This window comes from Doryrhamphus excisus, chromosome 17 (genome assembly GCF_030265055.1).
Source record: "Doryrhamphus excisus isolate RoL2022-K1 chromosome 17, RoL_Dexc_1.0, whole genome shotgun sequence".
NCBI classification, from domain to species: domain Eukaryota; kingdom Metazoa; phylum Chordata; class Actinopteri; order Syngnathiformes; family Syngnathidae; genus Doryrhamphus; species Doryrhamphus excisus.
In genome coordinates, this window is record NC_080482.1 from 15,116,924 (window position 1) to 15,140,334 (window position 23,411).

Here is a 23,411-nt window from a genome sequence, read left to right on the forward strand (position 1 = left end):
ACAACAACTATTCGACTTGGGCGAAAACGATTATTTTAGATATCTACAAATGAGAAATTACTATGACGGGAAAATAAAATGCTGCATGAATCGAAGAAGATTCAAATGGCAATGTCTGCCTACAAACCAAAAACTACCAAGATAGTATCCACACTATATACAAATTTAATAGAGGGAAAGGCAAATACTCAATATATTCATGAAAAATGGGAAAAAGAGCTCAAAACAAACATTACAGAAACTGAATGGTTGGGTATGATTATGACCCAAAACACCACAACATCATCTCGGGTGTGGAGGGAGCATTGCTGGAAGAATATAATTAGATTTTTCATTACACCAGAAATTAAACAAAAATATGTTAAAATTCAGTGTGGTACAGTCGATGTTAACCATTCACATGTGTTTTGGTTCTGCCCAAATATCATTCATTTTTGGAAGAGGCTATGTCAGGGGTGGGCAAACTACGGCCCGGGGGCCACATCCGGCCCGCCAAGTGTTTGAATACGGCCCGCCCAATCTTTCCAAAGTATTTCATTTAAACTCAACATACAACCTGGCATCATGGCCTGAGCCAACCTTTTGATGGTTTTATCAATTTCGTTTTTTGACATGGTCTGTTGTTTACAAAGTGCTCCTGAAAAAAGGGACACAAGCACATAATAATAATAATAATAATTATTATTATTATTAGATTATTATAATTATTATTAGAACTATTATGATTATTATAATTATTATATTAATGGTAATTATTATATTCATTATATATAATACTGTTATATTTGCATATTTTACATAATAATAATATAATAATTATTATTTTAATTTTATTGTAATTATTATAATATGTTATTATTTTTAAAATATTTAAATATAAATATAAAATAATAAATAATAATAGCAGATTGCATGACAATTTTACAGATACAATAATACCAGGTGGACTGTTACGTGTAAAATATATAGTCTGCCCCCCGGAAATTTTGTCATATCAATGCGGCCCGCGAGTCAAAAAGTTTGCCCACCCCTGGGCTATGTCAAACCATGGGGAGGATTTTGGGTTACAGTGTGACTTTTTTATGTGAGATATTGTATCTGGGCCACCTGGTGGGAGACTTTGTGTTAAGCGAAGATATGTATTTATATAAAATCATGTTGGTAGCACGGCGGTCTAGTGGTTAGCGCGCAGACCTCACAGCTAGGAGACCAGGGTTCAATTCCACCCTCGGCCGTCTCTGTGTGGAGTTTGCATGTTCTCCCCGTGCATGCGTGGGTTTTCTCCGGGTACTCCGGTTTCCTCCCACATTCCAAAAACATGCTAGGTTAATTAGCCACTCCAAATTGTCCATTGGTATGAATGTGAGTGTGAATGGTTGTTTGTCTATATGTGCCCTGTGATGGGCTGGCCACCAGTCCAGGATGTACTCCGCCTCTTGCCCGAAGACAGCTGGGATAGGCTCCAGCACGCCCACGACCCTCGTGAGGAAAAAGTGGTAGAAAATGAATAAAAATAAAAATAAAAATAAAAATAAAAATAAAAATAAAAATAAAAATAAAAATAAAAATAAAAATAAAAATAAAAATAAAAATAAAAATAAAAATAATTATTAAAAATAATGCCCAGACCCTAGCTCCAGTGGCCCCCAGGTAAATGGAGTAAGACGTCTGTTCATGTCTCACATAAGGATTGTGCACTTGTTCTTTAACAAATCAGGCCTGTGCCAGGAAAGCAAATCATTTTTAAATAAACTCTGCCAACAAGGCTGAAATATTCTGACGGAATTCTTAAGCTCCTTAATGACTTTCATAACAAAGCCGGGGGGGTATGAGGTGCCCCCTTGTGTGCCTGCCTTAAACGTCACGAGAAAGCTTAGTTTGTTGAGATAAACAACAACTCCGGGATACAATGATTCCTGCAGGCTTGATAAACACTAATATGGTAATGGTAATGGTAATGGTAATGGTAATGGTAATGGTAATGGTAATGGTTTTATTTCATTTGAACATGCATCAGATTACAATTGAGTGCATCCCATAATCAGTTCACAGTTCCACATGTCCAAAAGGAGTAGGACGAAGCAAAGCTTATTAAATCCTACCCCTCCATCTGGTACTTTTACAATCACTAACTGTTACATTTGTTCACTTCCTGCTTTCCATAATACAGTTTAAGGTTTTTTTTTTTTTTTAATGTTTTTTTTTAATAATGTACTTTGTACCGAAGTACGAGGTGATATGACAGCATACAATCAGTAACTGTTACATTTGTTCACTTCCTGCTTTCCATAATACAGTTCAAGTTTTTTTTTTTTTTTTTTTATAATGTACCTCATACCAAAGTACAAGGTGATATGAGCATCCAATGCCATAATGGGTACCATAGTGCGTGTCAATATAGTGATATATATAGCACATCATGACTGGTTCAAGACTCTTCATCCTTGTATTTAGCAAACATCAACTGCTTGTATTGTTTCTTGAATTGGCTCATCGTTGTGCATTGTTTGAGGTCCTTACTCAATCCATTCCATAGTTTGATTCCACATACTGAAATGCTATGGCTAGCATAACGTAGTCCTAGCATAGAAGTGTTTCAAATGTACTTCTTCCCTGAGATCATATTTCTCCTCTCTTGTAGAGAAGTATTGGATGACATTTTTAGCTAATTGGTTGTTTTTAGCCTTATGCATTATTTTAGCTGTTTGAAGATGAACTATATCAGCAAGTTGAAGTATTTGTGATTTTAGAAACAAGGAGTTAGTACAGGGGTGGGCAAACTTTTTGACTCGCGGGCCGCATTAATTTAACAAAATTGACGGGGGGGGATTATGTAGTATTTTACACGTAACAGTCCATTTTTACACCTATATTTTTACACATATTTTACATGTAAAAGTGTCATGCAATCTGCTATATGTGCACTTTGAAATCATTTATTTGATGTAAAATGTGTTTCTCAATGTATTATTATTATTATTATTGTTATTTTTATTAGAATTATTATTAGTTATAGTAATGTTATTATATTATTATTTTTTTGTTATATTAATAATATTACTACCATTATTATATTAATATTATTAACAACAATATTAATATAATAGTAGTATTATTATCATTATTGACAACATTATTATTATTATTGTTATTTTTATTAGAATTATTATTATTATTAGTTATAGTAATGTTATTATATTATTATTATTATTATTTTTTGTTATATTAATATTACTACCATTATTATATTAATATTATTAACAACAATATTAATATAATAGTAGTATTATTATCATTATTGACAACATTATTATTATTATTATTGTTATTTTTATTAGAATTATTATTATTATTAGTTATAGTAATGTTATTATATTATTATTATTATTATTATTAATTGTTGTTATAGTAATATTACTACCATTATTATATTAATATTATTAACAACAATATTAATATAATAGTAGTATTATTATCATTATTGACAACATTATTATTATTATTTTTTTTTATTAGAATTATTATTAATATTAGTTATAGTAATGTTATTATATTATTATTATTTTTTTGTTATATTAATAATATTACTGCCATTATTATATTAATATTATTAACAACAATATTAATATAATAGTAGTATTATTATCATTATTTGTATTACTATTATTGTGCTTGTGCTCCTTTTTCCAGGAGTATTTTGTAATATTACTACCATTATTATATTTATATTATTAACAACAATATTAATATAATAGTAGTATTATTATCATTATTGACAACATTATTATTATTATTATTATTATTATTATTATTATTATTATTATTATTATGTCCTTGTGTCCCTTTTTACAGGAGCATTTTGTAACAGACCACATCAAATAACGAAATTGATAAAGCAGCTACCTCAACCATCAAAAAATTGTCCCAAGCCACGATGCCAGGTTGTATGTTGAGTTTAAATGAAATATTTGGAAAAAACAGGCGGGCCGTATTGAAACACTTGGCGGGCCGGATGTGGCCCCCGGGCCGTAGTTTGCCCACCCCTGAGTTAGTATGTTCTCTGTCGGCGGCATTATGAATTATCCTTACTGACCTTTTTTGCAGTACATTTAGCGAGTGAAGATTGCTTTTATAGTTATTATCCCATATTTCCACACAATAAGTAAGATATGGTAGAACCAGAGAGCAATAAAGAGTGTGGAGTGATATCTGTCTGTTGTATTCAATTGTACCTCTCATTATTCTCAAAGAAGCCATCTTTTACTGTGTGGTGAATTTCCGTATTGGTTTGTTGTCGTTTCAGGACTTGCTAGCGTCATGGCTTCCCTGTATCTTTGCCTCTACTACAACATCATCAACGCATGGAGTTTCTGGTACCTCTTTAATTCATTTCAAGTGAGTGTCTCAATAACATCTTGCACCATGTCATTCAAGACGACATCAGAGCTCATTTGTTCATGAGTTCAAACTCCCTGGTTTGCATTCACAGTCCGTCCTGCCTTGGTCACAGTGTCCTGCTAATGCCAACTTGACAGGACCGCTAGAAGAGTGCCGGAAGGCTTCTTCCACGCAGTATTTCTTTTTCAGGGAAACACTGAATATTTCCCCCACTATTGAAGACACCGGAGGTGTGCAGACAAGCCAAGTTTTGTGCCTTCTGCTTGCCTGGGCCATCACTTACCTGTTCATTATACATGGAGTAAAGTCATCAGGGAAGGTAAGAGAACATGCCCTCCTGGTACATGGGCTAGCATTTGTGTTGCTATGGTAACCGCTACGCACAGGAAAGCAAAGAGAGCGAGACTGAAATGATTTCACCAACAAATGCAAGCTAACATTTAGCGCAGGGGTCTCAAACTCAATTTACCTGGGGGCCACTGGAGCTAGGGTCCGGGCGAGACTGGGCCGCATCAGGTTTTCTAAAAAAAAAAAAAAAAACGCATTTATTAAAAACAGAAAAATGAATAAACTTTGCTTTGGTTTCGATTTTCTACAATAAAAGCTCTGATAAAACATTCCACTGTTCTCAAATATCTTAATTTTTATTTTTCTACACAAAATAAGATGAAAAATAAATAAACAAATCAAAAATAAAGAAAATCAATCAGTAATAAATAAATAAATATAATAATAATAAAACTGCAAATAATAAAAACTTAAGAAACCACATATAGTTGGTGGGTAGACAAATGATTTTTTTCAGATTAAAATGAACAAAGCATTATTAGAGCCCTGTAGACATGACAAAACACGACTATAGTCACATTTATACTCTTTTTATTTACAACATATTGCGCAACTGCAGGGTCTTGAGACACATGCTAACTCGCAAACTAGAGAGCTAGCGACCTAAACGGTAGCCTCCAAGTTATTTCCTTTAAACTTAAATAGCCAAAAACTTACCACTTCCACACGGATAGGGAGGATAACTATTAACAGTTATTTAACCTTTAACATGAACATGAATCAAACGTAATAATTTTTTCTGGGTACATGATACCATACAGCATCCATATCAAACTTGCGCGGGCCGCACTAACATTCAACTTTCATACCAAGGCGGGGGCCTCAAACTTGTGTCCCGCGGGCCACATTTGGCGCGCGGGTCGCGTGTTTGAGACCCCTGATTTAGCGCTTCTTTCTGCCTCTTAGCGTGTTTTTCGGTTGACGTCAAAAAATGGACACCACAATTTTGCATACATTTTCCAGTTAGCCACATATCTTGTCGTGTTATTAAGTACACTGTGTGAGTCCAACTGTGTTCTTAATGCAGTTTTACCACAAAACATCCTCATTGGCCGCCTATTAGCTCGATGAAACGGGAGAAGCAGCAGAAGTCTATGACGATCAGCAGCTAATTCTGTAGTTCTTTGCAAACTTAACATATTTACGCTAACAAGTCCCAAAAATGTTATTAGATGACACCTTTTTATAGTTTTATATTCATAAACAATTCAGAGATCAACACAGACACAAAACTGATTTCCTTTCTTCATGCAATGAACCTAAGTCACTGAGTTCTGACACTTGAAGCTTGACTGAAATGCTGTGGAAATATGCTAAAAGTAGTAAAAACACCAAGAGTAGTTTGGTAGTTTGACCTTGACTCTGGGATTGAACCGACGATCTCTGGATCAAGACAAGTGAGCGATACATCTTTTCATTTAAATTGCATGTTTTTTTTTTTTATTGAAAAAAATCATAGAAAATATGAACACTAAATGTGGGAACATTTTGAAAAGTCTTCGAAGTGATTTGAACATTTTTATGTTGGATTTGTTAGAATTGGTTAAGAATTCGGTTGCCTCCTGGACGCCCCCCCGGTGAGGTATTCTGGGCATGCCCAGCCAGGAGAAGAGCCACCTGGCCTGGGAAGTCCTGGGTGTCCTGGAGCTGGAGGAGGTGGCCGAAGACCAGGAAGTCTGTGCTTCCCTCAGTGCACGGCTAGAAACTAAATACAAAACTACTTAAGAGACTTCCCAAATGTCAACAAAGACCACAACCGGAGCTCCCATTCGTCACAACCTGGCTCATGGGTTGTGACAAAGATGGCCGAAGACACAAACTAAATGAGCCTTTTAGAAAATTATTTTAACCAAGATGAATAAAGGAAAAATTTTAATTAGATAATAGATTGTCCTTAAACCTAAATAAAACTAAAATCATGCTGTTTGGTAACAGCAGAAGGGACACGAAAATAAACGAAATTACGAAAATACATTTCTGGGGATCACAATAGATGAAAATATGAGCTGGAAACCTCATATTACAAATATACAACATAAGGTGGCCAGAAATATTTCAATATTGAACAAAGCAAAATTTGTTCTCAATCAGAAATCACTCCACACTCTTTATTGCTCTCTGGTTCTACCATATCTTACTTATTGTGTGGAAATATGGGCTAATAACTATAAAAGCAATCTTCACTCGCTAAATGTACTGCAAAAAAGGTCAGTAAGGATAATTCATAATGCCGCCTACAGAGAACATACTAACTCAAATACTTCAACTTGCGGATATAGTTCATCTTCAAACAGCTATAATAATGCATAATGATTCATCATAGACGAGTTTTACAGATATTAGCAAGCTAATGGGATACTAAAAGGTAAAACTTTGGGGTAAAACTTGGACTCCAGCAGCATAGTTATAACAACAATATGTGTGCCATATAGTACACTAACCAAAAAATGTATGTAAACCGAGACAACATTTAGGCAACATTTACATTGTCTACATCAGGGGTGCTCACACTTTTTCAGCATGCGAGCTACTTTTAAAATGACCAAGTCAAAATGATCTACCCACTACAAAAATGCAAAACATCTATTTATTTTCAAATGTATTGAGGATTATTTGTACGTACAATGTATGTTGATGTACCTTACATAACCAAATGAGCCAATATTGCAAAACACACATAATTAACTATTAACATTTTTTGTAATTACCTGAGTTTACTTTGATGACTTGCACTGAATTGAACCAGCCAGGGATGCATAGTCCGGACAGTAGCTGCTGATAGCCAGGTTAGCCAGGCAAACGCACTTCGAAAAAGACATTGTGGGAAAAAAAAAAAAGTCCACCTCCCATTCCGTATGGAAGTGATATGTTTTTGCCTTTTTACTTGGTCCAGCTCCTTCACTCATTTTAGTGACCATAAACTTTAGCGAGGGCTTAAAATCTGATGCAATTCGCCGACTAGCTTAGCACTTTGCATCGTTGTTTACGCATGAGCGGTGACCTAAAGGTCAAAATTCAGTTGTCATCTGACTGGTTGTCCTGTATGTCAATCAAGTAACGGGGATGGATGATAGGCTGACATCGTAAGTTCTGCTGCACTTAGAGACGTTGTTTGATTTGATTGGTCGCCCGAAGGGCAACATTCAGTTGTCATCTGAATGGCTGCCCTGTATATCAATCAAGTGACGGCATTGATGCGAGGATGATATTTTTTTAATGTCACGCCGCGATCGACCAGCGATCGACCAGTACCACCTCCGCGATCGACCGGTAGATCGCGATCGACTTAATGAGCACCCCTGGTCTACATGAACCAAAAAACACGTTAAACCGGCGTGGACGCTAACTGAATTCATATTTTTTATTTCATTGTATTTTATTTTGGGGCTGCACGGTGGTCGAGCGGTTAGCGCGCAGACCTGGGTTCAATTCCACCCTCGGCCATCTCTGTGTGGAGTTTGCATGTTCTCCCCGTGCATGCGTGGGTTTTCTCCGGGTACTCCGGTTTCCTCCCACATTCCAAAAACATGCTAGGTTAATTAGCGACTCCAAATTGTCCATAGGTATGAATGTGAGTGTGAATGGTTGTTTGTCTATATGTGCTCTGTGATTGGCTGGCGACCAGTCCAGGGTGTACGAAGACAGCTGGGATAGGCTCCAGCACCCCCGCAACCCTCGTGAGGATAAGCGGTAGAAAATGAATGAATGTATTTTATTTTTACCCGGATTTTTATTCCTTGTCCTGAACCTTGCACCAAACTACAGCGTCTGTTTTTGTTGTTTCGTCTGCAGGTGGTTTACTTCACTGCCACGTTTCCCTATGCGGTCCTCCTCATCTACCTGGTGAGGGGTTTAACTCTACCTGGCGCCATCAATGGCATCAAATACATGTTCACCCCCAAGGTAAGGAAGAACCACCACAGCGTTGAAGATGTCTCCATGCCTAACCGTTCTTGTACCGGATCGCAGCTGCAAGAACTGGCCAACCCGCTGACGTGGATGAATGCCGCCACTCAAATCTTCTTTTCTCTGGGGTTGGGCTTCGGGTCGCTGATAGCGTTTTCCAGTTACAACCAGTACCACAACAACTTCGAGCGACAAGCCATCACTGTCGCTTTCATAAACAGCGGAACTTCCATCTTTGCTTCCGTCGTCACTTTTTCCATCTATGGGTTCAAAGCCACAGTGAACTATGAGAACTGCCTGGAGAGGTAATTCATTTAGTATCTTCTTTCTGGATCATTCTTTGTATAGGAGTCACGCTCCCAATGTACTTAGTAGCACTGGCTAATGTTTCACTTCAAGTTAGTTATGAGTACATACCAAAGTACATACTGAATATTCAGTAGTGTTGGTTTAAACCAGGGGTCTCAAACTCAATTTACCTGGGGGCCACTGGAGCTAGGGTCTGGGCAAGGCTGGGCCGATGATCTGAAGTTCGATGATCTGAAACGTTTAAGTGTGACAAACGTGCAAAAAAAAAAACATAAGGGGGCAACCACTTTTTCACACCACAATAAGTAGAAAGTGATTGATTTTTTATTTTTCACTATGTGGCCTTGCTGGAAACCCTTGGTGTAAACCAGGGGTCTCAAACACGCAGCCCGCGGGCCAAATGTGGCCCGCAGGACACTAGTTTGAGGCCCCCGCCTTGATATGAAAGTTTAATGTTAGTGCGGCCCGCGCAAGTTTGATTATCATGTACCCAGAAAATATTATTACGTTTGATTAATGTTCATGTTAAAGGTTAAATAACTGTTAATAGTTATCCTCCCTATCCGTGTGGAAGTGGTAAGTTTTTGGCTATTTAAGTTCAAAGGAAATAACTTGAGGCGGGGTACACCCTGGACTGGTCGCCAGCCAAAAAACAAACAAAACGCATTTATTAAAAACAGAAAAATATACAAACTTTTTCAGTGCTTTGGTTCTGATTTTCCACAATAAAAGCTCTGATAAAACATTCCACTGTTCTCAAATATCTTACTTTTTATTTTTCTCCACAAAATAAGATGAAAAATAAACAAATCAAGAATAAAGAAAATCAACCAATCAGTAATAAATAAATATAATAATAATAATAAAACAGCAAATAATAAAACGTTAAGAAAGCACATATAGTTGGTGGGTAGACAAATTATTTTTTTCAGATTAAAATGAACAAAGCATTATTAGAGCCCTGTAGACATGACAAAACACGACTATAGTCACATTTATACTCTTTTTATTTACAACATATTGCGCAACTGCAGGGTCTTGAGACACATGCTAACTCGCAAACTAGAGAGCTAGCGACCTAAACGGTAGCCTTCAAGTTATTTCCTTTAAACTTAAATAGCCAAAAACTTACCACTTCCACACGGATAGGGAGGATAACTATTAACAGTTATTTAACCTTTAACATGAACATGAATCAAACGTAATAATTTTTTCTGGGTACATGATACCATACAGCATCCATATCAAACTTGCGCGGGCCGCACTAACATTAAACTTTCATATCAAGGCGGGGGCCTCAAACTAGTGTCCTGCGGGCCACATTTGGCCCGCGGGCTGCGTGTTTGAGACCCCTGGTTTACACCAAGGGTTTCCAGCAAGGCCACATAGTGAAAAATAAAAAATCAATCACTTTTTTGATTGTGAAAAAATATTTCATTCATTTTCAACTTTCTACTTATTGTGGTGTGAAATAGTGGTTGCCCCCTTATGTTTTTTTTTTGCACGTTTGTCACACTTAAACGTTTCAGATCATCGAACTAATTAAAATATTAGTCAATGACAACACAACTCAGCACAAGATGCAGTTTTTAAATCCAACTTTTTATTATTAAGGGAGAAAAATCCAAACCTACATAGCCCTGTCTGAAAAAACTGTGCCTTCCCATGCTGTTAAAACATAACTTAAATGAGATTAATTGAGCTGCATAGCAGAGTTCTAAGCACAAACGCTTGATTGCAGTTATTGCAGCTAAGGATGGCCCAACCACTTATTAGTTTTTGCGGGGAATCACTTTTTCATACAGGGCCATGGAGCTTTGGATTTCTCCCTTCATGATATATTTGCTCACAAATGTTTGATTGCAGTTGTTGCTGCTAAGGATGGCAAACACTTTTCCACACCACTGTATATCAATTCATACAATATGAGCGGGCCAACATTCCTCCACAGCGCTGTAAGAGACTCATTGCAAGTTAGCACAAACGCTTGATTGCAGTTGTTGCAGCTAAGGATGGCCCAACCACTTATTAGTTTTTGCGGGGAATCACTTTTTCATACAGGGCCATGGAGCTTTGGATTTCTCCCTTCATGATATATTTGCTCACAAATGTTTGATTGCAGTTGTTGCTGCTAAGGATGGCAAACACTTTTTCACACCACTGTATATCAATTCGTACAATATGAGCGGGCCAACATTCCTCCACAGCGCTGTAAGAGACTCATTGCAAGTTAGCACAAACGCTTGATTGCACTTGTTGCAGCTACGGATGGCCCAACCACTTATTAGTTTTTGCGGGGAATCACTTTTTCATACAGGGCCATGGAGTTTTGGATTTCTCCCTTCATGATATATTTGCTCACAAATGTTTGATTGCAGTTGTTGCTGCTAAGGATGGCAAACACTTTTTCACACCACTGTATATCAATTCATACAATATGAGCGGGCCAACATTCCTCCACAGCGCTGTAAGAGACTCATTGCAAGTTAGCACAAACGCTTGATTGCAGTTGTTGCAGCTAAGGATGGCCCAACCACTTATTCGTTTTTGCGGGGAATCACTTTTTCATACAGGGCCATGGAGCTTTGGATTTCTCCCTTCATGATATATTTGCTCACAAATGTTTGATTGCAGTTGTTGCTGCTAAGGATGGCAAACACTTTTTCACACCACTGTATATCAATTCATACAATATGAGCGGGCCAACATTCCTCCACAGCGCTGTAAGAGACTCATTGCAAGTTAGCACAAACGCTTGATTGCAGTTGTTGCAGCTAAGGATGGCCCAACCACTTATTAGTTTTTGCGGGGAATCACTTTTTCATACAGGGACATGGAGCTTTGGATTTCTCCCTTCATGATATATTTGCTCACAAATGTTTGATTGCAGTTGTTGCTGCTAAGGATGGCAAACACTTTTTCACACCACTGTATATCAATTCGTACAATATGAGCGGGCCAACATTCCTCCACAGCGCTGTAAGAGACTCATTGCAAGTTAGCACAAACGCTTGATTGCACTTGTTGCAGCTACGGATGGCCCAACCACTTATTCGTTTTTGCGGGGAATCACTTTTTCATACAGGGCCATGGAGCTTTGGATTTCTCCCTTCATGATATATTTGCTCACAAATGTTTGATTGCAGTTGTTGCTGCTAAGGATGGCAAACACTTTTTCACACCACTGTATATCAATTCATACAATATGAGCGGGCCAACATTCCTCCACAGCGCTGTAAGAGACTCATTGCAAGTTAGCACAAACGCTTGATTGCAGTTGTTGCAGCTAAGGATGGCCCAACCACTTATTCGTTTTTGCGGGGAATCACTTTTTCATACAGGGCCATGGAGCTTTGGATTTCTCCCTTCATGATATATTTGCTCACAAATGTTTGATTGCAGTTGTTGCTGCTAAGGATGGCAAACACTTTTTCACACCACTGTATATCAATTCATACAATATGAGCGGGCCAACATTCCTCCACAGCGCTGTAAGAGACTCATTGCAAGTTAGCACAAACGCTTGATTACAGTTGTTGCAGCTAAGGATGGCCCAACCACTTATTCGTTTTTGCCGGGAATCACTTTTTCATACAGGGCCATGGAGCTTTGGATTTCTCCCTTCATGATATATTTGCTCACAAATGTTTGATTGCAGTTGTTGCTGCTAAGGATGGCAAACACTTTTTCACACCACTGTATATCAATTCATACAATATGACAAACACTTTTTCACACCACTGTATATCAATTCATACAATATGAGCAGGCCAACATTCCTCCCTGCGCTGCAAGAGACTCATTGCAAGTTAGCACAAACGCTTGATTGCACTTGTTGCAGCTACGGATGGCCCAACCACTTATTAGTTTTTGCGGGGAATCACTTTTTCATACAGGGCCATGGAGTTTTGGATTTCTCCCTTCATGATATATTTGCTCACAAATGTTTGATTGCAGTTGTTGCTGCTAAGGATGGCAAACACTTTTTCACACCACTGTATATCAATTCATACAATATGAGCGGGCCAACATTTCTCCACAGTGTTGTAAGAGACTCATTGCAAGTTAGCACAAATGCTTGATTGCAGTTGTTGCTGCTAAGGGTGGCCCAACCACTTATTAGCTTAGGGGGGAAACACTTTTTCATACAGGGCCATGGAGCTTTGGATTTTGTCCCTCTTTAGTTATCATTTTACTAGCTTCTAATTATTCTTCCTCATATTAGTTTATTCTTGCGAAATTGAAATTTTCATTCTTGTTAGAATACTTTACTTTTTTTCTAGCAAAATTACAGCAGTTGAATTTTCAGTTTCTATTGTATTACAGCTTAATTTTGACGTTCATATTTTTTCATAATGTTGTAAAAATTTTTCCAACCATGACAAAGTTTAATTTTTTTTGTTTTTCATATTACCAATTAAAAAAAATGTTCACATTGAATTGAAATGAAAGTATATTTCGTCATCATATTACAACATTGTTTTTGTAGAATTCTGATGTTTTCTCATCAGATTACTTTTTTTCCGTTTTATTTGTCTTAACATTTGGACTTTATTTTGGTCAATTTAGATTTTTCCATTTTTGCATTTTTTTTTTTTTAGTTTTCCTGTTAAATAGAATTTTTAGAATGTCCAGCAGGCCAATAGAAATAGAAAGCAGCCGAAGGCTCCAAACTGGCCTTAGGCCGCACTTTGTTTTAAAGTATGAAAGTCTATATGCAAGAGTGGATGATACTTTTTTTAACTTTTTTTTTTTTACTTTTTCAGGACACGAATATTACTGCTGAATGCCTTTGAGCTTGCAGAGGAGACGATCAGCATGAACAATGTGCTTGACTGGGTTGTCAAACTCAATGCATCAAACCCAGAACAGTTTGCTCAACTTGGCAATAAACTGGAAGCCTGTGACCTGACCTCTGAACTCGATACGGTATGTTCTTCTTCATTATACTACTAAACCCTAACCCCATCCCTAACCCCAGCCCAAAGCATGTGCCTGGTGTTAGCCTCCGTCATGCCTCTTGACGAGTGTCAAAGGACAAAACTAGACTAAACTAGAAAGGGAACAGCAAAGGAAGTGGAGACAAAATAAGGGCATAGATACAGAAAACAGAGGCAAAGGAGGAAAACACAGAGAGCTGTCACGAGGGGGTGAAGCCCAATCGTGACTATAGGGGTGTTATTTCATGGCTAGAGGGCTCTAGTAATTGTAGTTGGAGGGTGGTAAACAAGTTTTTTATGTCTTCTATCTTAATTTTTATGAATAGGAGTGTAAATGTGACTATAGGGGTGTTATTTCATGTCTCGAGGGCTCTAATATTATCGTGCATTTAGGTAAAAAAACAGCTTTCCTCTGTTTTATACTGTATAATTGTTTCTTATCACGTCTGTGTCTACTATATTGGGTAATAGTAGTGTAAAGTGAATATAGGGGTGTTATGTCGTGTGTAGAGGGCTCTATTAATGTTAGAACGCATATTTAGACGGTTGAAATTTTTTTCTATGCTCTTAACTCAAAAAATATTCAATTTATGAATAAGGAATCCTAGTTTGCGTAAATTCACTTTGGAGCCAACTAAGCATAATAAGAGGGATTACTTCATATACATTTATGAACACATGATCCATGTCTGAAATAACAGTATCAGTCGATGGAAACCGGGAGCGGAGATACATCAGTGGGGTGATTCTCAACTGGCGGGTCGCGGGTCTTTGCCTGGGGAAAAAACTAAACAATCCTGTGCTTTAATTCTGAAGACATATTTCCATTACAATAAGACTTTTGAATATAATATTTAGTATTTATCGTTGTTTTTTGTAATATTTTGTCTTTATTTCAATAACATTATAACTCTAAATTAGGACTTTTTTGTCTTACTCTGGTATTTTTTGTTGTTGTAAATTTTCCAACTTTGTTCTTGCAAATTTTCTTATTCTGACTTAATTCCCATATTATTTTGACTTTATTATTATTTATTTTTGTAATGTGGTGGGAAGGTTTGTTATCATATTGCGACGGTCGTACTGGTCAAAATACACACGCTTACACATGAATACATACAAACATGCAAAACTATATGCATGTATGTGCAACCCACAAGGCATGCTGGGTAACCTCACCATAGTTACGCTCCCCACCACGCTGCGCTAGCAGTTTGGGTTGCCGCTTGTCATGAAAAGACGATAGCGGGTCCCGCAGCCAAACCAGTTGAGAACAGAGACAGATGGAGATGGAAGCGACTGCGACGAGCAAAGATCACAACACCTCCATCAGGTATAAGAATAATGGCATGAAAATCAACTGAACCCACCTCTCTCTAAAATATGTGTGTTGACACGGCCAAAGGCTGGATAGGACTCTTGTCATCCTCATTGGGTGAGAATAACAGACTGGAAGCTTAAAAAAAAGATGGTGGTGAATGAAACCTTTGCTTTTCCACTGTTTCCATGGTTACCTGCAAGGAAACACATGCAGGCACCATTGATTAGCACAAAACAGGCTTCACAGATGAGGATATTGCTTCTAGTAAGATTCCACCTAAAGCAACCATTCATCAGATCATTAAAAGAGAGCTATTAGAACTTTTCCACTTTTCTGACATATGAATGTCGTTCAATGTTGTATTAACGTGTTAACCTTCCTCTTGTGTTAGCTTTCTGGTATCATCTCTTATGTTAACGGGTGGGTTTTGACCCATGTATTAAATCAGCTATAAAATACACTAAAAACAATAAGTTACCATCAAATTTGCTTCTCATGTCTTGGTTACCTTCTTAGGCTTCCTCATCCATGAAAATGTTGCTTTTAATACTTTTGGTGTGGGCATGTAGGCCTTTTTTTGTCACTATACCCCTCCATTTCTATTTCCAAAAATGGTCAGATGAACCTCAAAAGAATCATATTCATAAATTGAAGGTTCTTTTGTTACCTGGCTATTACTGAGGGATATAGAACATATCTCTTAAATCAATTACTTTTATTTATTTTCTCATTTTAGTATTAATCACTAAAAAAACATCTATGGAAGGGGTGGGCAAACTACGGCCCGGGGGCCACATCCGGCCCGCCAAGTGCTTGAATACGGCCCGCCTGTTCTTTCCAAAGTATTTCATTTAAACTCAGCATACAACCTGGCATCATGGCTTGAGCCAACCTTTTGATGGTTGAAGTAGCTGGTTTATCAATTTCGTTATTTGATGTGGTCTGTTGTTTACAAAATGCTCCTAAAAAAGGGACACAAGCACATAATAATAATAATAAATATAAAAAATATATATTTTCCAATAATATTAAATAATAATTATATTAATAATACAATCAATAAAATATTGTTAATTATTACCATTAATAATATTAATTAATAATAATATTAAATTTAAAATAATTATTAATATTAATGATATTAATTAATAATAGTACTAAATAAAATAATTATTAAATAATAATAATCATTATTATTATTATACATTTAATTTCTAACACACTTTATATCAAATAAATAATTTCAAAGTGCACATATAGCAGATTGCATGACACTTTTACATGTAAAACGTGTGTGAAATATACGTGTAAAAATTGACCGTTACGTGCAAAATATTATAGTCTGGCCCCCCCGTCAATGTTGTTAAATCAATGCGGCCCACAAGTCAAAAAGTTTGCCCACCCCTGATCTATGGTGTTGGGGTGAATTTTGACCCATATATATATTAATGTCAAGAAAAGGTAGAAAAAGTGATTGTTTTCAGCAACAGAACTTTAGTATAAAGTGAAATGAAAAAGCAGAACAGGTCCAGATCTTGGTTCACTGTACTTCTTGCCATTCTTTCCATGATCCAAATTGTAAATGTGAAATCAGCCATCAGTCAAATGAGTGAATTCACCTCACATGTCTGGACCTTGTTTTTCTGCTGGTATACTGGAAAAGCGGTCAAAATGAGAATCCCCTGAAGCTTACATGATGAGAAGAGGAGCTGGTTGTCATTGTGTTGGCTAATTGGACACTTATGATTTCAGTTTTGGCTCAAAATATTGCTTTATAGTCATATTATTATAACCGGGTCCAAACCGACCCTAACAATACAGTGGTCATAATTTCAACCAGACCATTTTAAAATGTAGTAAAAATGATTTTTTTGGTTTTATTTTGTTGAAATAGAGTTTCCTGACAAAGTCAAAAAGCCTTGATGCAATAAACAAATGTTATGTGATTCTTTTTATGCATTAAAATGTAAAACGGGTCGGTGCCGACCCTAACACAAGAGGAAGGTTAAACAATGTCAGAGCGTCATATAATGAGATCGGCGCATTTGGAAGTGAGTCCTGAAATAAGTTTTGGATGGCTCTGCAAGTGTTGCCCCTCCACCACCTGGAGGAGTTGTATGCCTTGAAAATCCTGTGGTACAGAATAAGGAAGACAATCCACGATGACTTGACGTATATTCACCCTCAGGATTTATTCTTCCTCTCAAAAATAAAAACACTAATATCATAATATGATATCATAAGATGATTACATCAACAATTACCAATTTGTTTCCAGACACATTTCACATTTTTCAGTTAGCCTGCTTCATGCTATTAACTGTACATTAAAGCTGGCTAGCATTAGCCATTTCGCTTATGTTCAAATGCTCTACAACACATTTTGTAACAAACATTTAGCAGTCAGCTGTTTACTCTAGCAACTTTCTAAACTCTTTACAGCCGTAAAAATATAAATTATCTCTACTTTGTACTAACTTGTGGTACAGAATAAGGAAGACAATCCACGATGACTTGACGTATATTCACCCTCAGGATTTATTCTTCCTCTGTGGTTTTGTCACCTACTCTATACCACCATCGCTGCTAGCACCCCCTAGTGGACCTTGCGGTATTACACCCAAACGCCAACAATGGAGATTTGGTTATTTTAGAAACAAACATATACAAAAAATAGTAGGGTGTCTTTTTTTCTTTTACAACTGAATTTTATATGTATAACATGAATTATTACTACTCTTAAATGCTCTAACCATATTTATGCATTTTTAACAGTTAAAAAAAAAAACATGTTACCTTATCTTTTGTGTACCTTACACAAGCTTTGGTTTGTGGAGTTCTACTGATGTCACTGCAACCAGAACTTCCTTATATGGGCATACCCATATGCGCAGTAGGCCTCGCTTCACCGTTTTAGCAATGGCACACGGGATATGTTTGTTCTGCTGTAAGGGAAAACTAAATTTTAGTTTTTCTAAAAAGGCAAGCATCAGCTGATTCCTGTCGGGAAAAGAACAATATGCTCATCTGTCAACGGAACACGGGACTGTTTTGTGACCATGGGAAAAGCGGGAACTGTAACTGTTGCTGAAGCCTGACGCCTTTACAACATTACTGAAAAGCAAGAGGGAACCGTGCATAACAATTCATCAGTGTCCCAACTGCGTTTGTTTTGCTGTGAGTAATTGGACAAAATGAGCTTGGCAGCTGTCCAGAAGTCCTCGGGAGCACTCGGGCGTGTGACCGTATAACAAAGTGGTTCGGCGAGCAACATAATAACATAACATCTGACAAAAAGATCGAAAAACACTGCAGCAGCAAATAAACAGAGGCGTCAATCTGCATCTACAGGACCCTTTGTATTGAGTTGTGGACTCCTATAGAGCAGCTACACACAATAACAGCACAGAAAGCTTTCTAGATCTTCCAGAATCAGCACCTTTCCCCTCTATTTCTAAGGATTTTGTGATTCCAGCGAAACAGTCTGTTTTAATATATTAAATATTAATATATATTATTAAATAAAAATATTAATAAATATTAATCTTAATATATTTAATACATTAAAACAGACCCACAGCTAAGACACGCCCACTGTAACATTTGGAGTTTTGCTTCTTAATCCCGATCTCCTGACTTTGGGGCCTCCGTGCTAATCACTCGTCCACCATCTTGAAATGTATCTTTGCACAAATTTGTTTTATTATATTTTATTATGTATTTACTATATTTTGCTGAAACTCAGCTATGTTCTACTGCTGATTACTAAAAAAACATATAAAGGTAATAACAGACCTTTTTATGATGAAAGATGAGTCTAATCTTGTCAAGTCAAACTTGAGATTTAGACACGTCAAAAAAAAGGGAGGAGGAACCTTCGTGACATCAATCGCGGCCGGACCGGAATAAGTGGCGCACACCAGCACAGGTGAAGCAATTAAGCAAACAGCGGCACCAGGCAGAGACTGTTTAACTATGGTTTGTAAGTCGCCCATACAAATCAGAGCATCTACAAACACCAGAGAGGCAGCCGGTAAGACGCCAAACTGTTTCAATGTGAAGAATCTGTGCTAACGATAGCTTAGCCACGGCGTCTAGTGCGTGGCTTGTTCACTGTTTAATGCTCACGTGCACCGATTGTTGTGTTAAACGCTTGTTGGTATCGTGGTTAACTTGATTTAATGTGGTTGAAATTGTGACGGGTGTAAATAGTTAGCTTATATTGTTGCGTATGTATTAAGTACGTTTATTTCACTTTGGTTTGGAAATGTGATTTGAAAGCTAACTGAATTTTATTTAATTTTATTTAATGCTAAGGGAAATTAAGAGAAAGCAGGGCTGAGTTATAATATTGTGCAAATTTTCCTTGTGTACAATCGCAGTTAAAATTTAAGAATTAATTCATGTGTATTAAGTTAAAAAAATCATGTGTCTTGTTAAAACAGTCAGTAAGTCATTCATGGTAAATACAAATCATGTTAAATACATTTAAGGTTAACAACTATGATAAATATCACAGTAAATTCTGAATGAATTAATTAATAAATTACAATGTGTTATTTATTATAATTAGTAATAATTTAAGAACACATAAAAAAAAAATATATATATATATATATATATATATAATATAATGTAATATATAAATAAAACAGCAATAAATATATGGGAAGTGGTGGAATTCATACCTGATTCATGCTTACCTGGTATTGTATTAAAGCTTAATTTGCTTATTCTCTATTGCAGTAATTTGTGAGGCATGGGATTTGTGACTTCCTTTTTCTTTCTTTTTTTTTTTATTGAAAGGATTTTCACCGAATTTCAGGTGGCAAACTGCACCCTAAATTGCAACTGAAAATAAAAGATGCAAAACAGGACAAGCCGCTTATTTATTGAGTGAATACGCTTCCTACACCTCTGGGTAGATGGCTCATCCCCTTCAAGTGGGGATTGTATGAAAACCAAAGGGAACTTGACAAATCTTTTTTTTCTGTCAAAATGGTCAAAAGTGGCCGGCCTTTTGGAAAAAGGAATGTCTTTGGAAAAATGTCTGGGATTGAATGCATTCGGAAGAATTTTGGCTGAGCTTCCACTGTAACATTTGGAGTTTTGCTTATTTGACAAGCTGTACAGGTTGTAATTGAACGTGTAAGAATGTTCCTAAGCCTAAGGAACGAGTCTATCGGTTTCTGGTTCCTGGGTCTTGGGTCTCCCTTCTTTGGAAATGAAACTTTTTCTGCCCCTCCTGCACATTTGTATTGTATCCACATACATATTGACTGTTTTCTTGTATTTCTTCCATTGATCAATGATTTCACCAATCGTGTTTTTTCTCACAAGCTTCTTGTTGATTGTCTTGTAGTCCATTCCAGTTTTGTGCAGGTCTTCGACAGCTCTTTGGTCTTGCCCACGGTGGTGGAGAGGCTTGAATGGAAGAGACTGTTTCTGTGACAGGTGTCTTTTATGCACATAATGAGTTGAGATGAGAATCACTTTCTTAAAGGGACAGGACCCATTAGCCGGTCTGTGGGGATCACAATACTTGCTGATTGGGAGGGGATAAAGTAATAATCAAATACAAATTTGTTGATTAGGAGAAAAGTCTCATTTTCAACAATTTTGACTCACATGACATGCCAAAATAATTGAAAAAAAAACAAAAACATTTTACAACACAGACCAGTAGAGCAGATAATGGCTTGTGTCCCCCGTCCGCCCATTGGCTACATGCTGAGAATTGAAATGTGTCATAAGCAACAATAACATGCAATACCTTGAATTTAAACTCAAGAACATCAGATTTTAGTTCAACCAAACCAATTGTAGAAATGACAAGACAATTCACAGCACAAGCACTTAAATGGACAAATGTGGAAAAACAGCGAGCATGTTACAAACATAGCAGCGTATGAAAGCTAACACTTAGGGCTCTAATTTCAAAGACTGGGGTCTGGCCAACACACGATTTTCGTGAGCAGCGCAGTCAGGCGCAGCGGCGCGCACCCAGGCCTCCATTCCTCCCACTGACGGAGGAAAGGGTTTAACACAGCCGAGTGTAATCTCAACCAATCAGATGAACGCCTCTTATTGCCTTTAAATGCGCCGGACTGGACTGTGCATTAAAGGCCACCATGCGCGTCATTCCCCACATATACCACCTAGGGGGACACGTCATCAGTACCTGACTGTTACATTAAACACAGCAGCAGGCTAATCCAGGCATCTTGCTTGTTTTCCACCATCATTCCTGCTCTAGTTACATTAAACACAACAGCAGGCTAATGCAGGCATCTTGCTTGTTTTCCACCAGCATTCCTGCTCTAGTTACATTAAACACAGCAGCAGGCTAATGCAGGCATCTTGCTTGTTTTCCACCATCATTCCTGCTCTAGTTACATTAAACACAGCAGCAGGCTAATCCGGGCATCTTGATTGTTTTCCACCAGCATTCCTGCTCTAGTTACATTAAACACAGCAGCAGGCTAATCCAGGCATCTTGCTTGTTTTCCACCAGCGTTCCTGCTCTAGTTACATTAAACACAGCAGCAGGCTAATCCAGGCATCTTGCTTGTTTTCCACCAGCGTTCCTGCTCTAGTTACATTAAACACAGCAGCAGGCTAATCCAGGCATCTTGCTTGTTTTCCACCAGCGTTCCTGCTCTAGTTACATTAAACACAGCAGCAGGTTAATCCAGGCATCTTGCTTGTTTTCCACCAGCATCCCTGCCCTAGTTACATTAAACACAGCAGCAGGTTAATCCAGGCATCTTGCTTGTTTTCCACCATCATTTCTGCTCTAGTTACATTAAACACAGCAGCAGGCTAATCAAGGCATCTTTCTTGTTTTCCACCAGCGTTCCTGCTCTAGTTACATTGAACACAGCAGCAGGCTAATCCAGGCATCTTGCTTGTTTTCCACCAGCATCCCTGCCCTAGTTACATTAAGCACAGCAGCAGGCTAATCCAGGCATCTTGCTTGTTTTCCACCATCATTCCTGCTCTAGTTACATTAAGCACAGCAGCAGGCTAATGCAGGCATCTTGGTTGTTTTCCACCAGCATTCCTGCTCTAGTTACATTAAACACAGCAGCAGGCTAATCCAGGCATCTTGCTTGTTTTCCACCAGCGTTCCTGCTCTAGTTACATTAAACACAGCAGCAGGCTAATCCAGGCATCTTGCTTGTTTTCCACCAGCATTCAAACGGTTACATTAAATAGTGGTTGTTATCATTGATTTTTCCACGGACTGTGCATGCCACTCTGTGAGGTTTCGGTGATTTACCACTGCGCTTCGCCTGCGCCAAGACTAGACCAGGTCAGAGCTTGCGAGCTTTCAGCACACCTTCAGCGCATTGTTTTATCACAAAATTGTCACTGCGCCAAGCAGAAAATACAAACACCTCCCATGGTGCGCCGCCACGCCCGTCTCAGCGCAGTCCAGTCGAGTCCAGCAAACCACCAAATTTGCTGCGCGGTGGTGCGCTGGATTAAATTACAACTGTGTGGGCTGCACCACACTTTGCCACCCTGTGCCACTTTGCGGTGCGCCACGAAATTAGAGCCCTATGTTGGAGACCCCTGTAATGTACACTAAACGCACACTAAAATATGATTTCTTTTTTAAGTGTGTATTTCTAGTAATGTGGCCCAGGCTTTAAGAGGTTCATGTAAATAAAAGTTGTAAAAGTGGTACAAATGAAGACAGACTATGAAGGCATGAACTGTGTTGTTGTCATTGAAGTGTTTTCCTTTTCTCTGGTCTCTTCCAGGCAGTGGAAGGGGTCGGTCTTGCCTTCATTTTGTACAGCGAAGCCATTCAGAACATGCCACTGCCTCAGATATGGTCAGTGCTGTATTTTGCAATGCTGCTGCTCTTGGGCATGGGTAGCATGCTGGGTAATATCACCGCCATCACCACCCCGCTGCGAGATTTTAAGTTCCTGGCTGGCGTTCGCAACGAGGTGTTAAACGGTAAGATTTCCACACATACTAAATGAGGTAGAAATGTATGCAGATTTCTTGTAGGAGGGTTGGATTTCCAAGTGGACCACACACACCAGGGGTCTCAAACATGCGGCCCGCGGGCCAAATGTGGCCCGCAGGACACTAGTTTGAGGCCCCCGCCTTGATATGAAAGTTTAATGTTAGTGCGGCCCGCGCAAGTTTGATATGGATGCTGTATGGTATCA

General features: G+C 37.9%; 1 protein-coding gene and 1 long non-coding RNA gene across 3 annotated transcripts in view; one reads left to right on the plus strand and one right to left on the minus strand.

Annotated features, from left to right (window-relative positions):
- LOC131105237 (sodium- and chloride-dependent transporter XTRP3-like) overlaps positions 1–23,411 on the plus strand; it is a 49,914-nt gene that overhangs the window by 15,619 nt on the left and 10,884 nt on the right. For both annotated transcript variants that reach the window (XM_058053144.1, XM_058053143.1), the window contains exons 3-8: positions 4,304–4,395; positions 4,490–4,717; positions 8,539–8,649; positions 8,716–8,957; positions 13,728–13,890; positions 22,992–23,193. In XM_058053144.1, coding sequence (XP_057909127.1) covers positions 4,304–4,395; positions 4,490–4,717; positions 8,539–8,649; positions 8,716–8,957; positions 13,728–13,890; positions 22,992–23,193 — 1,038 coding nt within the window. The remainder of the gene's footprint in view (positions 1–4,303; positions 4,396–4,489; positions 4,718–8,538; positions 8,650–8,715; positions 8,958–13,727; positions 13,891–22,991; positions 23,194–23,411) is intronic.
- Positions 4,219–18,362, minus strand: LOC131105238 (uncharacterized). The gene is made up of 4 exons (XR_009119910.1): positions 17,701–18,362; positions 15,272–15,415; positions 4,868–4,919; positions 4,219–4,774 (listed from the first exon to the last, which is right to left on the minus strand). It is a non-coding gene; the product is annotated as an uncharacterized LOC131105238 (long non-coding RNA).